The sequence below is a fragment of the Sparus aurata genome, chromosome 9 (genome assembly GCF_900880675.1).
Source record: "Sparus aurata chromosome 9, fSpaAur1.1, whole genome shotgun sequence".
In the NCBI taxonomy this organism is placed as follows: Eukaryota; Metazoa; Chordata; class Actinopteri; order Spariformes; family Sparidae; genus Sparus; species Sparus aurata.
Genome location: NC_044195.1, coordinates 15,949,468 through 15,968,113, shown reverse-complemented (window position 1 = coordinate 15,968,113; position 18,646 = coordinate 15,949,468). Strand labels below are relative to the sequence as shown.

The 18,646-nt window shown below is 37.0% G+C and overlaps 2 protein-coding genes across 3 annotated transcripts; both read left to right on the top strand.

Annotated features, from left to right (window-relative positions):
- Nucleotides 1–408: 408 nt before the first annotated feature.
- Nucleotides 409–6,431, top strand: si:ch211-214p13.8 (B- and T-lymphocyte attenuator). The gene is made up of 6 exons (XM_030427521.1): nt 409–514; nt 2,271–2,600; nt 2,688–2,726; nt 2,839–2,967; nt 3,068–3,099; nt 5,680–6,431. The coding sequence occupies exons 1-6, from the start codon at nt 427–429 to the stop codon at nt 5,992–5,994; spliced, it is 933 nt and encodes a 310-aa protein (XP_030283381.1). The 5' UTR covers nt 409–426; the 3' UTR covers nt 5,995–6,431.
- An 897-nt stretch (nt 6,432–7,328) lies between these two features.
- Nucleotides 7,329–16,675, top strand: LOC115587512 (uncharacterized). 2 transcript variants are annotated; one of them, XM_030427375.1, is made up of 7 exons: nt 7,329–7,475; nt 8,360–8,689; nt 14,437–14,766; nt 14,855–14,893; nt 15,646–15,975; nt 16,063–16,101; nt 16,186–16,675. In XM_030427375.1, exons 1-7 carry the CDS (start codon nt 7,388–7,390, stop codon nt 16,272–16,274), a joined length of 1,245 nt encoding a protein of 414 aa, XP_030283235.1. In that variant the 5' UTR covers nt 7,329–7,387; the 3' UTR covers nt 16,275–16,675. The 2 variants fall into 2 exon arrangements, with proteins under 2 accessions (XP_030283235.1, XP_030283236.1); XM_030427376.1 differs by lacking the exon at nt 14,855–14,893.
- The last annotated feature ends 1,971 nt before the right edge of the window (nt 16,676–18,646 follow it).

Sequence of the window (18,646 nt, the reverse complement as noted above, 5' to 3'; positions counted from 1 at the left end):
TAAAATGGATTTAATTTACATTTCTCAGTGGAATGATGTACACTCGTGGCTTCGGTCTGCCTTTGACGCCAGGATGTGACAGCTTCCTGCTGGGCTGCTTAGGGGCCCCTGAAGTGACACGCCCACTCAGCAACCTTTAGAACGGTGTGTTTCAGATTCCATATAGAGGATGACCTGAATCTGTGTAAAAGAGCGTTTCTGTGAGAGTGTATTACAAAATTATATTCACAAAGATAACAAACCATATGCATTTTTCACACGTGTGCAGATTATGACCTGTTTTTAAATAACACACTGAAATACACACATGTGAAAGGTGGACTTCGGTTGTTCGTGGGAGGTCAGGAAGTGGTTACCTTGTGAACACAAGTGAAAATAAGCCCCTGCAGCGGCTCCAGTTTCAGACGATCTTTAAGGTCTCAGGTGATGAAGATGTCAAGCCTAATGGACAGACTGCTACACACCTCTCTGCTGATATTCTACTGTGTCACATTCGTCTGTGTGTATGGAGGAGGTGAGCTGAACACTTTATTTAATTAAATGACTTTCCAGAGAGCATGAAGGAACATTTTGAATAGATGGGAGTCTTTTAGTAAGAATGAGGCAAGATGTTAGGTAAAAAACAGAAGAAAAGCATTACAAGACACGAAAAATGGTTAAAACAGATTAATATTACAATTATTGTTAATGTCCATGTTATAATTTATTATAACATACAGCAGGTACATATAGTTCTGGGACACACTGTCGGATCCAAACGATGTTGGTGAAGAACACAGACGAGTCCTGTCATATCATCACATCATCCACAATGAAGGAGTGACATACTTTACTACTTAGAAATAAGATGTACTGAGGTTTATTGGTTATTGTATTGTATAAAGACTTCTTTGGAGAGCTCATAAATTTAACACAACATGTCAATTGGAGTTTATTGGGACAGTAAACTACTGTATTAAAAATATTGCAAAAATATTGTTGTTTTTAATATGGACTGGGTAGTTTAAAGATTACCAGATTACCAGATAGATTATTCCTTACTTTCCTTTCGTTTTTGACAATAACCGTGATATATAGAATTCGATTTTGGTATTGTGTCAATAATATTTACATGATAGCAACGTGGAAATAAGACATTGCTTCTTAAGTTATGTCCATGTCTTTCTGGTCTCGCTTTGTCATAGGTGGCAGTGACGCACCTGAACGCTGTAAAACATAAAACACAGTGGTTACACACTTCCACTCGCTCCGACTACTTACACTTGTATTTTGAGTCTAACTTATTTCCCAAAAAAGAGACAAAACAAACAATAACCAATGTTGAAGTTCTGTAGGCTAAGATAGTCGTCCAGTGAAAATATGATATCGCGATAGCCTTAATTTGCACTATAATGTGTGTAATAAGAAATTTAAAAATGTACATGATCTGAGTGAGAAGTGCTATAGTCTACAATGTTTACTCTGGAATAAAAGCATTAGGGAACATTTTAAATAGATTATAAATTCAACAAGAGAAAACAGTAACACTTTAGATTACATTATCACCTAGATTACCCCTTTATCACAGTGTTATCATTTTGTATATATTCCGTATTAATATAATAACTAATTGGTGTAATTGTAAGTACAATTGGAGATGATGGTGGGATTAGAAATAGGAAGTTTTAAGGGGGAAACAACTTTGTGTTTCAGAGGGAGGTAGAAATACACAATAGAAACAACTGGAATAACTCTGAAAATGAGGTGTGTTGCATTATATTAGGTCCAATTAGTAACATATTTAATTGTTGATTCTCATTCCCGACTTATTGAATACAGACGCTTTTCAGCGGTCGACTCAGACGGGGTACAGAGTCAGCGATCGCATCAAAAAGAGCCCTCGTAGATGCCCCCATGGTAGATAAAACACGATAAAGTTCCCTCTGGGTGCTCTTCCCACCACAGACAGCTTGTGCCCTTTTTACTTTTCACCTCTGCGCCTCAAACACCTTGAGGCCACCACCAACGCTTTGGTTTGGGAGGTCCGGTCGGCCATCAACCCAAAGTGTCAGTATTTGAAGAGTTGTGTTTAAGACTCAAATACCTTACAAATTGGACCTTTAATCATACAAACTGCATAGTTTTTAAAAAGTCTTGAAAAAGCTAGATTTCCTGCATTTTAAACAAATATTTTGTAATGTATTTTATCACCTACAGTAATGAGAGACACTTATTGTTATTGTTATCTTGTATTAGTTCTTAAATTGATGAACAGCTTCTTTTTCTTTTAGACGTTTCTCCTCCATGTGAAGTTGGGCTGATGGTCCGGAGAGGCACGATATGGACAGCAGCCCCACGACAACGTGTGACAGTTACGTGTCCCATCAACGACTGTGGGGAATCCTTCAATGTCACCTGGTGCAAACTGAGCCACACAAACAGATGTGAACAGATTCATTATACAGAAAATCTACAACAGAATGACAAACGTGTCAAAGATGAACTGATCTCATTTTTGACCTTCAAACGGATTTCCATTCATGACACTGGCCTGTACGGATGTTCTTTAAAAGGATCCAAATTTGAGTCGATCAGTCACACTATCAACATCTCAGTGTCAGGTAGGTGGTTTTTTATCCATCTGTGCAAAAATGTTCATTTGAGATGATTTCAGGTGTTAATTCTATATTCTCTCCATTAATCTACAGACTCCTACCTGGGGGTCAAAAAGTCAATCGATTCTACAGGTAAGAACCTATATTTGAATTATTGTGGAATTTTGTGTTGGAAATTTGTCGTATTGTTAAATTCTAAAGGGGACAGACTCGGACTACTGATCTTGTCCCAATGCTATTATAGATGAGTCACCGAGTGTTGCTGGTGATGAGGATTTGTCCTGGCTGCCTTACTTCTACATCTGTGTTGGCATAGCTCTTCTGGTCACCGCACTGATAGTGTTTACCCTCCTGAGTTTTCATGGCAGGAAACGTAAGAAATGTTGAATTAATTCACGGTCTGAATTACTGTGATAACATTTTATCGGTCCTAACATCTAACACTGGAGCCTTTGTTTATGTCTTCCTCACAGGAATACTGACCTTCAACCACAACAAGGGACAGGTAGTGTGAAGTTAAAGAAATGGTTTGAGGTTTTGGGAGGCAAATTGAGTCACGTTTTTTCTGAGGGTTGGATGAGAAGATTTATACCAGCTTCATGTCTGTGTGGTAAATATGAAGCAGACAGTTTTTACCAGTAGATTAAGTATGGATTAAGGCATACCTTAGGTCTTTACTGGCCTGGAATTTAGAGCTTGTCAAATTCATTAATCTAATTCAATTAAGCACTCAAACCCATGATATTCCTCAAACTGTTTGTTTTTATCTGCTGGTCTCAAAATGTCAAAAATTATAAAAAGCATTGTTTTTCAAATCTGTTTCTCAAAGAGGTTGATCAGAGGCAGGGGCGCTGCCAGGGATTTTGGGCCCCATGAAAAGAAATATTACTGGGCCCCTGTATAGCCGGCCATAAGGCTGGTGAAAATTTGTTATGCTGTTTACATAAAACCGTGCATTTTGATGATATTTTTGACTATAATTTCCTATATGTGTGAAAAGAACAACATGACAGTTCCTTGGTAGGGGAAGCACTGAACACTCAGAATACAATGGAATTTAGATTCATTGTCTGCAAGTCTGCAACTTTAATGGTTAAAACATAAAATTATCTTAAATTAAATTACCTGAAAAATACAAATGCATGACATACATGAATTATATAGAATTTCCTGTAATACCATTTGAAATAGCATCACCATCACCAGATTCAGGTTTCCTCCCACCATTCAGTTTTACTGTCAGTGATTTGATCAAAAATAACAAAAGAAAATGTGATTTTCACAACCAGTACCCCACTGCTCACTGTCTCCCTCTTGTAGCCCTGCATTTAGGTCTAATTTATCTCCAAAATTACTATTATAGCAATACCACACAATTTCTCTTTCAAACATGCACATCACCCCCCACACACACACTTAGACCAGCCACTGCACTCAATGTAAAAACTGTATGCTGTCTTACATTATGTTTTTGTTGTTGTTTTTATTAAGTTTGTTATATACGTTTATATTTTGTTAAAAAAATCTATTAAAAATAATAATAATAATAATTTATCTCCAAAACTGTACGTGGTGGAATTAGAGTTGGGATGGAAAAAAATACATAAATGAGGCTCCATGGTCGTTGCGATTTAATATTGTTAAAGTTTCTCTGATTGGATTGAGAGCAGTCGCTTAGTCTGCACGCACCAGAAAATTTCTCCTCTTTTCCTACTGCAAAGCAAGGGGTGAGAGTCCCAAACAACTGACCAAACATAGTATTTCAGTTTATAATTCAGTTTCAGTATGGATAAATACAGATAAATACAGACTATGTGTTTTTATTTCAGAATGATCTTTATTCATTAATTTCAATTTATCTTTTTTTCCACAATAATAGATTTGAGAAATGTTTCCAAAATAATCTTAGTGTTGTTATCAGTGCATTAAGTGATGCATATTTATGATTATAAACTAACAAATTGGTGTCATATTATTTTTGTCAGTATTATAATTTTATTAGGGGCCTTTCTGGGCCCCTGTCAATGATGGGCCCCTAGAATCCTTCCCCTTATCCCCCCCTTTTCGGCGCCCCAGATCAGAGATGCGGTGCAAGTAATAGTAGGTGATGTTGTGTTTTCCTGTCTGGCTTCATGGTGGCACTGTTGTCTCACTGTTGCTATGAGGAAATAAAGTAATTGTTTTATTAGCTCACTGAATAACCGAGCTAGCTCTGAAAACAGTCAAGATACTGTTCATGTTACAGTCCTCCTTAGAGATGTTAAGACTGTTGTGGGAACCTTTTAAAGTTATCTCCAGTACCTCAACCAAGTATTTTTGTTGGCCAAATTTCTCACTTTGGAAGCCAGTTCTCATAAACATTGCACTTGAGTAAAAAACCTTCCTCTCTCAGCCTCTGTGACTTGATCGATGCTTTAAAGGTACTTGGTCTTACAGACACAGAACCGCTTCAGCTGCTGAAATGCCTTTGAAATGTCCACGAGCAAGTGACTAGCTTTGTTTGTAGCTTGTTTGGTGCCAGTCCATGATCGGTTACAGTAGTCTAGTTGTAAGATAGAACAGTATAAACCAATGAACTGCAATGAACTACGTCAATGAACAGTGGTGATATCAGGATGTTTTTGGGGCAGGGGCCAAACAAATACAAAGGGAAAAGTAAGAAGTTTTCCCAAGCAATTTGATTTATAATGGGCAATGTTTTAATCTGTGTTAACTGTTAGGTCACCTTAGACCTTAGGTTTGTAGGAATGTTTACAAAAACAATTGAGTATTTAAGGGTTAATTAGTGAACACTGGAGGTGCTGATAGGTAATTTTTGCTACCTTCAAACGGAGCCAGGCTAGCCTCTGTTTCCAGTTTTAGAGCTAAGCTAAGCAAACCAGCTGCTAGATTTTAGCATAATTTCAAATTTAAGCGTTTGAGAGTGGTGAGAGTGGTTTCTATCTTCATTTTACTCCTGGCAAGAGAATTCATTTCCAATAATGTTGAACTATTCCTTTACCCTAGATGTACAATAGTCATTAAAGTGTCCGGCAAGAGTACTTGATCGCTTTAGTAATCTTTGCCTGGTGTTTTGGTTTCATAGGAGATGTCCAATCATACGATACCCAACCTCCCCAAGGACAGTTCTCCTTCCTCTCTTTTCCTGCAAACCCACTTCCCCTTTTGGAATGACATCCACCCTCCAAGCCCTGCAGAGAGACCACCATCTCAACCACCCCTGATGACCAGTGGGAACCAGCAACCCGCTGTGGGAACCACAGCTGTTGGAATTCAAGTGTCGGGCCGTGCAGTGTATGCTGTCATCAACCACCGGCAGTCTGGGGTAGCTGCCACAGAGCAGCAGACTGCGACTGAACGGAATAAAAAGGCAGAATATGCTGTTGTCAAAGTTCCCTGAACATTTCTGATTTGTCATAGACACATGCAGATGAAAACATGCGCGGTAAAGTATGTAGTGCTGTCATGGAACAGACAGCGGTAAAGCGATCAACCTAACTGCAGAGGAGGGGAAAGGGGGAGGCCTGTGGTCATACAGATACACAGTACTGTCATCTTAAAGAAACCCGGCCAGGCCAGATGCAGCACTGCATTTCTTGTTATTCTCATAGCTGTTTTTTTCCCTGTAGTTATTTCAATTGCGAAATGTGGGGGGTGTACTTGACTTGTTCAGTTTTATTGGCCAATACGTTGGGGATTTCTATTAAAAAACCAGAGGGTGGGTTGATTTGTCATGTACAGTATATACACTGGACACTTAATGTACGTTCTACTGTCTCATATGAAGAATAATGTTTGCAAGGCTCTATATTTTATAATAAAAGTGCAGCATTACAATATAACCCTTGGCTGATGTGTGACTGTGTAAACATTTTGTTCTTTTAAAGCTTTCAGAAGTGGTGTCCGTCATATTTATTTTTCCATTCCTTTCAGGGGAGATCACTGTTTCATTATTTATAGAAATAATTTGTTCTTTGTAGAAGAGACTCATAGTACATTAGGAACCAACATACTGACTCATTTTCTATGCCACATACAGACCTCTGTGTCAACGGAAATGCACCTGTCCTGTCAGCCGCTCCAGTGTGGCTTAGTGTGCAGGAAGTTACCGTAAGGGGGTATCGGAAGATTTCTGTCATCAACACCCCTTGTGGTTGAGCAGTTGTCCCACCTCTGCTCAATCACATTTGGTTTCACATAGTGAGATACTGTTTCACTTCAGGAAGTGGTCTTGTCATTATGGCAATCACAAGTTCTGCAAAAGAAATAACATACAAGAAAGAGGAGTAATGATCGGCTGCAACTAACATAAACAGTCAACAGGGAGAAAGAGAGAGAGAAGACGATTACAAGGAACTGATGATCGGCCAAAACCAATGTATTTTATTGAAGACAATGATGTGTCATAGTAGACCATGGGGTTGTCATCGCAAGGCTTTTTAGGCCTTTCATCCCTTCATAGAATTCAATATCAACCTGTGACTGACGAGCTATGGTCCTTACTGCCGACATGAGTTGTAAGCAGTTGGATGAAACAGTGATTTCCCCTCTTAGATTGTTACATTTTAAGCATACTAAAAAGGCAATAAAAACAACATTTACAAAACAAAGTTTTTTCAAAGTGTAGCATAAGTAAATAAGTATTGCTTGTCCAATGTGTTGTTGGCATATTGATATACGGATGCATGTCGAAGGTCAGGAAGTGGTGAACTTGTGAACACAAGTGAAGTGAACACAAGTGAAATGGCAGTAGCTGCAGTTCCAAATGATCTGTAAGGTCTCAGTTGATTAAGATGTCAAGCCTGAAGGACAGACAGCCACACACCTATCTGCTGGTATTTTACTGTGTCACATTGTTCTGCATCTATGGAGCAGGTCAAGGTAAGGGACGCAACACTCACCCATCTCATAGAGAGCATGAGGGAACATTTTGAATAGATGAAAGTCATTAATTTTAGAGAGTAAAGCTTTAGATTACAGCCCACCACTGCAGTGTAATTACTAAGAATACAGGATTTGATGCAATAGTCTCACACAGACAGACCTATCTTCCAAGAAAGTGCTGTAGAAATTAGGTATATGTAGAAGCTAAGAGGTTCGGTAAAAACAAATAAATCATACACAAATAGGTAATTTTTTAATCACCGGCTTCTTATTTAATAATCATCTCTACTGGGTAACCAGTGGGACATTTATTTTGAAATGATTATATTACCATACATATCATTACAGTTTTTGACCAGGTAAAGAGGGCTTTTTGATGCCGCTTTTACTGTCAGAACCTCTTTTAGCTGTAATTATTTAACATGTACAGGCCTACTGGGTAATTAAAGGAGTACATACATGGTACAGATTGCTACTCTCTTACCTTCCTGTCAATTCCTGTTATAAGCAGTTAGTAAGACTATTATCAGCATGTATTAATTATAGACTATACAATAATAAACATAGTAAATCAAATAGGAAAAAAAATGTAGACATAATGACATGTTTACATCTTACTAGTTACTGTATGATGATGTGATGATGTGTACTCTTTGAATAAACTACACTTTGAATAGATTTGAGTGATTAATTGGGCAAGAGAAAACAGTAACACTTTAGATTAAAGCTCCTAAATTACAAAGTTCTTAACACTTTTAACACTTATCAGAATGAACTTAAGTGTTCTTGATTTTTTTAAATTATCATTTTAGATGTGTCCTCCTCGTTATTGTTATCTTGTATTAGTTCTTAAATTGATGAACAGCTTCTTTTTCTTTTAGACATTTCTCCTCCATGTGAAGTTGGGCTGATGGTCCGGAGAGGCACGACATGGACATCAGCCCCACGACAACGCGTGACAGTCAAGTGTCCCGTCAAAGACTGTGGGAAATCAGTCAGTGTCACGTGGTGCAAACTGAGCGACACAAACAGATGTGAATTGATTAATCATACAGAAAGCGTACAACAGAATGACAAACGTGTCGGAAATGAATTGATCTCATTTTTGACTTTCAAACGGATTTCCATTCATGACGCCGGCCTGTATGGATGTTCTTTAAAAGGATACAAATTTGAGGTGATCAGTCACACTATCAACATCTCAGTGTCAGGTAGGTGTTTTTTTATCCATCAGTGCCAATAAGTCAATCAATACTACAGGTAAGAACCTATATTTGTTTAATTATTGTGGAATTTTGTGTTGTTTTTTTTTTTTTTGTATTGTTAAATTCTAGTGGGGAAAGACTAGGACTACTGATCTTGCCCCAATGCTTTTGTAGATGAGTCACTAAGTGTTGTTGGTGATGAGAATTTGTCCTGGCTGCCTTACTTCTACATCTGTGTTAGCATATAGCTCTTCTGGTCACCACACTGATTCTTAACCCTCCTGAGTTTTCATGGCAGGACACGTGATAAATGTAGCATTTATTCAGTCTGAATTACTGTGATAACGTTTCTGGACTTATCATCTAACACTGGAGCATTTTTATGTCTTCTTCTTATACTACTACCCTACTTATATGATAGCAATGTGGTAATAAGACATTGCCTCTTCACTTATGTCCGTGTCTCGCTTTTTCATAGGTGGAGGTCAAACACCTGAACGCTGTAAAACATAAAACACCCGCCATAAATCAGAAACATTTTTGTACACTTTTGTAGAGGTAAAGTTATGTGGTTACAGACTTTCTCTCTCTCCAACTCCTTACACTTTGCTCTTATTTTGAGTGTAACTTATTTCCCCCAAAAAGAGACGAAACAGACAATAACCAAAGTTGAAGATAAATTCTGTAGGCTAAGATGATATGATACCGCGACAGCCCTAATTTACATTACAATTTGTGTAATAAGAAATAAAACATTTAAAAATGTACATGATCGGAGTGGAAAGTGCTATAGTCTACATGCAGATACATTCAGTTACAATGTTTACTCTTTTAAATAGATTTAAGTTATAAATTCAACAAGAGAAAACGTTAAAACTTTAGATTACGGGCCCTTTATCACAGTGTGATTATTAAGTATATATTCCGTATTAATACAATAACTAATAGGTGTAAGTGCTATATGAGATGATGGTGGGATTAGAAATAGGAAGTTATAAGGGGGAAACAAGTTTGTGTTTCAGAGGGAGGTAGAAATACACAATAGGAACAAGACTGGAAACATTTTGTAAATGGGGTGGCAGTGTTGGATTATATTAGGTCCAGTTTGATGATAAGTTCCCCCTGGGTGCTCTTCCACTCAAAGCTATAGTTTCTGATGTGTTTTTATTACAGATAAATAATCAGCTGATTAAAAAAATCTAAACTAGGGCTTGTCACTATTCTACTATAAATGTATAACAACTTTCTGCATGCTAGTGCCCCACCACAGACAGCTTGTGCCCTTTTTATTTTTTCACCTCTGCGCCTCAAACATCTTGAGGCCACCACCAACGCTTTGGTTTGGGAGGTTGGACTGGCCGTCAACCCAAAGTGTCAGGATTTGAAGAGTTGTGATTGAGACTCAACTACTTTACATATTGGACCTTTAATTAATTAGGGTTTTGTACAAATGATAAATGACTCAAACAATAAGCGTTATGATGATTTGTCTAGAGAAATGCAGGAGGTCAAAAGGAGCCTTGAATTTTCTCAAAGGGAAGTGGACGAATTGAAGGCCACACTCAAATATGTAACCACTGATGCTGTTAAACATCTTCAATCCAACATTGAGGCTCTTCAAGCTGATAACAAACACTGGTTGGACAAAATGGAGTATCTAGAAAATCAGTCTAGAAGAAACAACATTGTCATTGATGGTATCCCAGAATCACCTGACGAAAGCTGGGCTGACTCTGAAAAGAAATTTAGAGGAATTTTAAGTGAAAAAATGAAAATCGACCAAAAACTTATTGAAATAGAAAGAGCACACCGCATTGGAAGGCCATCAAACGATGATGAGGGCAAAAGGCCAAGATCCATGATAGTGAAGTTATGTAGGTACAAAGATAGGCAAGTTAATCTCTCAAAAGCCAACCATCTAAAAGGTACTAACATCTATGTGAATGAAGACTTCACGGATGCTGTGCGCCAAAAACGCAAAGAACTGCTACCTGAGATGAGAGCTGCAAGAGCAAGAGGAGAATGGGCCTATCTTAAATATGACAGACTCATTGTACAGCCCAGGAGAGAAAAGCAAAATAATTAGTGGTAGTAATACGTCACCCAAGGTTTTTGTAAACCATGTATCCACCTGTTTTAAATAATGTATGGCTAAACAAGCCCAGTGTTCATATGATGAAAGGGGAAATAACTCAAATTATGCCCTGGCTAATGTCCTAACTAATCATGATCTTAATTTACAGCAGCTTCAAAATGATGATAAGGTCTACAATGATTTATTTAATCCTGATTCATTTTTGCCTTTAAATAATGTATCCATAAATGCTGATTCTTATGATACAGCTTATTGCTCATCTTCATGTGATTATTTCTCGGAAAAACATTTTAATTCTTTTATTTCAACCTACAGAGAATCCAACATCTTTTCTACTCTACATCTGAATATAAGAAGTCTCCCTAAAAATTATGACAATTTCTATCATTATCTTTCATCATTAAATCACGTCTTCTCAATTATTGCATTAACTGAAACATGGCTCACAGAGGATATTAACTTCCTATTTGAAATTGCTGGCTATTCAGCCACACACAGATGTAGAGGAAGTAGAGGTGGTGGAGTTTCTCTATATGTTCGTAAGGGTCTTGATTTTAAACAAAAAACTGATCTTGAAGTGAAGTTTCAAGACTGCAACAGTGAAGCTGTTTTTCTAGAGGTTCAAACTGTTGTCCTGAAAGAGAAAAAAAAAGTGATTATAGGTTGTATATATCGTCCTCCAAATACCACCATCAACGAGTTCAAAGAAGGTCTGCTAGAGGTATTGGAACATGTTGACAAGGAGAATAAACCTTGTTATTTACTAGGTGATTTTAATATCAACCTTCTGAATGAGGAAATCAAACAACACATTGATGATTTTATGAACTTACTGTCCTCCAATTATTTCTACCCTTTAATTAACAAGCCCACAAGAATAACTAGTAAATCCTCTACACTGATTGATAACATTTTTACTAATGCATTTTCTAATGTTACTAAATCTGGTATTCTTTATACAGATATCTCAGATCATATGCCGGTTTTTCAGCTTTCTGTCTTGTGTGGTAAATCAAATATGTCTGAACCAAAGATGATTCCATCTCGCAGGTTCAATGAAAAGAATATCAACACCTTCAGAGAAATGTTGGCAAAATTGTCTTGGAAAGCTGTATATGAGGCTCTGAATGTAAATATAGCGTATGATTATTTTTTTACCAAGTTTTATTCTGTTTTTGACCAATGTCTTCCTCATATAAATAACAGTAAAAAAAAAAACACTGCAGGCATGAACAAACCATGGTTTACTACTGAACTTAGAAAATCTGCCTTGAAGAAAAATAAATTGTATAAAAAATACATACAAAGTCCTACTCCTCTAAACTATGCTGCATACAAATCATTTAGGAATAAGTACAATCATTTTCTTAGAAATGCTAAACGGGAGTATTATAGTGACCAATTTAGAAGTTCTACAAATAACATTAGATCTACATGGGACAATCTGAAAGAATTGCTCAATATGAAGATGCATCTTCTCCATCCCCAGCTGAATTCCAGGATGGTGAAGTAAAGATAACAGAGCCACCCCAAATTGCAAATAGATTTAATGACTTTTTTGTGAATGTGGGACCATGTCTTGCAAAACATACTGGTGACACTATTGGTTCTCCCACTGATTTCATAAGTAAAGAGTATGTTTCCATAAATGTTTTTGAGCCTGTAAAGACCACGGAAGTACTTGATATTATTATGAGTCTCAAAAACACCTCTGCTGGCCATGACGAGATTCCTGCCTCATTGATCAAAAAGGTAGCCTCTCTAATCATTGATCCCCTAACATTCATTTTTTCCATGTCCCTTGAATCAGGTATTATCCCTCAAGCCTTCAAAATTGCCAAGGTTATTCCGCTCTTTAAATCAGATGATCCAACTGTATTCTCTAACTATCGTCCCATATCAATATTGCCTTGTTTTTCTAAAATTCTTGAAAAGTTGGTATACAGCAGAATTATGAAACATCTAACTACTAATTATATTTTGTTTGAACATCAGTTTGGGTTTAGGAAAAACTATTCTACGTATATGGCTCTTTTGTTCCTCAGAGAAAAAATCACTGCTGCACTGGAAAAAAATGAATACACTTTAGGCATTTTCTTAGATTTATCAAAGGCTTTTGATACGGTAAATTATGAAATTTTGTTATCAAAAATGTCATGCTATGGTTTTAGAAAACATATTTTACAATGGATTGCAAATTACCTACACAATAGAGAGCAATTTGTTGTCTTCAATGGTGTCCAATCACAGCGGGCTGTACTAAAGTGTGGTGTCCCACAAGGGTCCATATTGGGACCCCTGTTGTTTTTGATATATGTTAATGATCTTGTAAATGCATCAAGTTTATTGTCGCCTATTGTTTTCGCTGATGATACAAACCTCCTTGTCACTGACAAGAATTTTGATTCCCTTATTGCTAAAGCTAATACTGGACTTTTCCATTTTTCTTACTGGTTTAAGTTAAATAAGTTATCATTGAATGTCAAAAAGTCAAACTTCATTATTTTCAGAAATACAAACAAGAATTACAATGCAGATAAAGCTAAAATCTATATCAAAGATAGTGTACTTGCACAAGTTTCATCAGCAAAGTTCTTGGGCATCTACATTGATGAAAAACTTTGCTTTAAGAATCATTGTGAATTTGTTTGTAAAAAGGTTTCAAAATCTTTAGGCATTATAAAAAGGGTAAAACAACATTTGAAAAAAAGTACACTTCAAACCTTGTATTACAGTTTAATCTATTCTCATATCTCATACTGCAATATAATTTGGGCCAGCACCTACTCTTCTTATTTACAAGCAATTCATAGATGTCAGAAATCCTTTGTAAGAATTGCCACCAACTCTTCTTATCTAGCCCCAACAAAACCACTATTTAAACAATTACAACTTCTTACAATTTATGAGGTACCAAACAGGGGTTCTTATGTATAAAGTAATCTGCCTTCCTGCATCTCTACCTAATTTTTTTCCAAGCTATTTTGAGTTTAACTCACATTATCATACACATTCTACAAGAAGAAAGAATGATTTACATATTCCTTTCTGTAGGACCTCTGTTGCTAAATTCTCATTTATTTATCAAGGTGCAGTGCTGTGGAATGATATAAAACATTTTTTAGAATCTAGTTTCTCTATAAATACATTTAAAACCAAGTTCAAACAATACCTACAGACCTAGTCACATCTTTACATCATTGGGTTTTAATTGAAATGAATCTGCAATTTTATGGATATTTTCTGTTTGTTGTTTATTGTGTTTTTGTTTTTGTTTTTTTTTTGTTTGTTTGTTTTCCCCTTTTTTCTTTTTCTTTTCTTTTCTTTTTCTATTGATTGATCTGTTTTAGTGATTTTGTATTGAGGGGGAGGATCTTATATAAGCCCTTTGGGTTTCTTTTCCTCTCCTGCACAATTATTTGTCTTTGTATTATTAAACAGAATTTTTGTTTTATCATTGTGCATATAAATAAATAAAAAAAAATTAATAAAACTGCATTTTTTTTTTTTTTTTTTAAAGTCTTGAAAAAGCAAGATTTCCTGAATTAAACAAATATTTTGTAAATGTATTTTATCACCTACAGTAATGAGAGACACTTATTGTTATTGTTATCTTGTATTAGTTCTTTAATTGATGAACAGCTTCTTCTTCTTTTAGACGTTTCTCCTCCATGTGAAGTTGGGCTGATGGTCCGGAGAGGCATGACATGGACAGCAGCCCCACGACAACGTGTGACAGTCACGTGTCCAGTCAAAGACTGTGGGGAATCCTTCAATGTCACCTGGTGCAAACTGAGCGACACAAACAGATGTGAACGGATTCATTATACAGAAAATGTACAACAGAATGACAAACGCGTTAAAGATGAACTGATCTCATTTTTGACCTTCAAACGGATTTCCATTCATGACGCCGGCCTGTACGGATGTTCTTTAAAAGGATACAAATTTGAGGTGATCAGTCACACTATCAACATCTCAGTGTCAGGTAGGTGTTTTTTTTATCCATCTGTGCCAAAATGTTCATTTGAGATTACCTCAGGTGTTAATTCTATATTCTCTCCATCAATCTACAGACTCCTACCTGGGGGTCAAAAAGTCAATCGATACTACAGGTAAGAACCTATATTTGTTGAATTACATTGTTACATTGTTACGGGCCCTTTATCACAGTGTGATTATTAAGTATATATTCCGTATTAATACAATAACTTATAGGTGTAAGTACTATATGAGATGATGGTGAGATTAGAAATAGGAAGTTATAAGGGGGGAAACAACTTTGTGTTTCAGAGGGAGGTAGAAATACACAATAGGAACAAGACTGGAAAAATTCTGTAAATGGGGTGGCAGTGTTGGATTATATTAGGTCCAATTTGATGATAAGTTCCCCCTGGGTGCTCTTCCACTCAAAGCTATAGTTTCTGGTGTGTTTTTATTACAGATAAATAATCAGCTGATTAAAAAAATCTAAACTAGGGCTTGTCACTATTCTACTATAAATGTATAACAACTTTCTGCATGCTAGTGCCCCACCACAGACAGCTTGTGCCCTTTTTATTTTTTCACCTCTGCGCCTCAAACATCTTGAGGCCACCACCAACGCTTTGGTTTGGGAGGTTGGACTGGCCATCAACCCAAAGTGTCAGTAATTGAAGAGTTGTGATTGAGATTCAACTACTTTACATATTGGACCTTTAATTATACAAACTGCATATTTTTTAAAAAGTCTTGAAAAAGCTAGATTTCCTGAATTAAACAAATATTTTGTAGATGTATTTTATCACCTACAGTAATGAGAGACACTTATTGTTATTGTTATCTTATGTTAGTTCTTAAATTGATGAACAGCTTCTTTTTCTTTTAGACGTTTCTCCTCCATGTGAAGTTGGGCTGATGGTCCGGAGAGGCACGACATGGACAGCAGCTCCACGACAACGTGTGACAGTCACGTGTCCCATCAAAGACTGTAGGGAATCCTTCAATGTCACCTGGTGCAAACTGAGCGACACAGACAGATGTGAACGGATTCATTATACAGAAAATGTACAACAGAATGACAAACGTGTTAAAGATGAACTGATCTCATTTTTGACCTTCAAACGGATTTCCATTCATGACGCCGGCCTGTACGGATGTTCTTTAAAAGGATACAAATTTGAGGTGATCAGTCACACTATCAACATCTCAGTGTCAGGTAGGTGTTTTTTTATCCATCTGTGCCAAAATGTTCATTTGAGATGACCTCAGGTGTTAATTCTATATTCTCTCCATCAATCTACAGACTCCTACCAGGGGGTCAAAAAATCAATCGATACTACAGGTAATAACCTATATTTGTTGAATTACATTGTTAACTTCTAATGGATAGAAGACTACTGTTCTAACTGTCTTTCTGCTTTTGAAGATTTGGCACCAAGTGTTGCTGGTGATGAGGATCTGTCCCAGCTGGCCTACGTCCTCTGTCTTAGCGTAGCGCTGCTGTATGCCCACTAACAGTGTTAACTCTCCTGATTCTTTAAGGATGGAAACTTTAAAAAAATAAAAAAATAATCCCTGTCTGAATTACTGTGGTAACATTTCTAGATCTTGCCAAGTGAAAATGGAGCATTTGCAAATTATAGCCAGTAATGTTGCATCTTGCTATGACTATTGAAACTTTGCTTGGACTCCTTGTACAATGGGGTCAGTCATTCCTCCCTGTTTCGTCTTCAACTTGTCCACAATGCCAAAACCAGGCTCCTGAAAGGTACCTGGAAGAGAGACCGCTATTCTGGCCTTCCTCCACTGGCTCCCAGTAAGGTTCAGAATGGATTTAAAGTTCTCCTGTTTGTTTCTATATCTATATGTTTAGATATAAATTCAGCATTGCAATAAAATTCTTGGTCGATCCGTGACTGTGGACACATTTTCTTCTTTGAAAGTTTACAGATGTGGCGTCCTTAATGCTTCTTTTTGAGAGAGGATCACTATTTCATGCACTACAGAAATCATTTTTTATTCAGAGAGAGAGACTGAGACAGCATTGTGAGCATACTGACGTGTCCGACATTTTATCTGCACATCTTTCTGTCACACGTACAGACCTCTGGGTTTTTCACAGCCACTCATGGAAACATAGCACCTGGCCTGTCAACAGTCCACATGGCTGGTTGTGGTATACTGTAAATATACAGGAAGTTAAAAAAGTATCAAATGTTTACCGCCATCAAAACCACGTCTGCTCAAATGCAATCGGTTTCACATACTGAGATGCTGTAGTACTTCAGGAAGTGGTCTTATCTTGACGGTTGGTCACATGTTTAGCAAGATAAATGACATACAGGAAAGATGTTTGACCGTCCCATAATGTTGTAACGCATATAAACAATTACCAAAAAGAAAGAGAGAGGATGGAGAGGAACATATGATTTAAAACCAACTTATTCTATCAAAGACAATGTAATCTCTTAGCTTCAACCTTTTTTGGCTTGAGACCATTTAAATGAGTATCTGCCTATGACCCCTTGCCACGAGCTTGGGTCTGCTGCAGACAGGAGTTGTAAGCAATTGGACTAAAAAGTTTGCCTCTCAGGTTATTCAATTTGAAGGAGTCTTTAAGAGTCAAAAAGAGGAGATGAAAGCAATATTTACAAAAAAAGGCACAGATTATTTTTGTTACATAAATTGACAAAAATGTTACATGAAGTGAAGTGGTGTGATATAAAGAGTGAAAAGCCCATATAAGGAGGGTTGGGGATGGACGGTCGGGTTAAGCAAGCACAGGACATTCATCAGTAGACCTCTGTAGTATCCAGTGTAAAGGCAGAAGATAACAGTGAGTCATTCAATTTATTAATTTACTTAGTTATGTGATGCGCATAATGAAACATAAGTATCTTAGGTAATATATGTAGATACGTTTGTAGGGGAAAGTCTCAGATGTCACGTAGTGATTATAACACAAATGTTTTCCTTTACCTAACCAAGTCGTTTAAGTGCCTGGACAGAAACAAATAGCTTTCTTGCCTGAATTGCATCTGTCTGATGAAGGTTCTTTACGTGTACCATGTTGTTCTGGTAGCGGTGACATACATTGTTTTGGGAGTTACTGACAATCTTCTTATTCAGTTGTTGAAGTATGATGTGTTGTTGGAACCACATAATGTAGATGATTATATCTAATCATTGCTGTCAAGGTGATTGTACTCTATAAAATCATCAGCATGTTTTCTTGAACACAATAGTAAGATAAAATATAAACAGAAACAGAAATCAAAAGCTGTGTTCTTCCATGATTTATCATTATTAATGGTGAGACGTTGCTGATATTTGTGGGGATTACTGCAAATCCAGGCCATACTTTTCCTATTTGAACTGATTAGATAACAAACTGGCCGCTAAACCAGAAATACCACAACATGTTTTCTAATGAACGTTCTAAATATACGACTGTAGACCTCAGACTGATCGTTCTGATTTCAATCTGGATGATTAATCTTACTCAGAGAACAGAATCAGAAATGTTCCCATGTGGACCTGTTAGCCTTATCCAACCCCTGAGATAACAAATCACCCATCACTGCTCATCATGCTGAATACACAGAGCATGGCCTATTGACAAACATGCTGATAATTCAGTTTTGTTTGGATGACATCCAGCGGAGCAAATCCGGACGCTTTAATCCATTTATAGATGTTCACAAAAGGGCCTTTCACTGAAAAATGGCATGTGGAAAAATATCAAGAAATGCTCCTGAATAATGTGACCCTGCTGCCACATTTCTTACAGCATGCTCGCGGAGGAGAGTGAGGTGAAAAGTGTAAAAGTAGCCTACATGCTTTATGTGAGTCCTGGACGTCATGTGAAACGAGTCGGTGAACTTTCT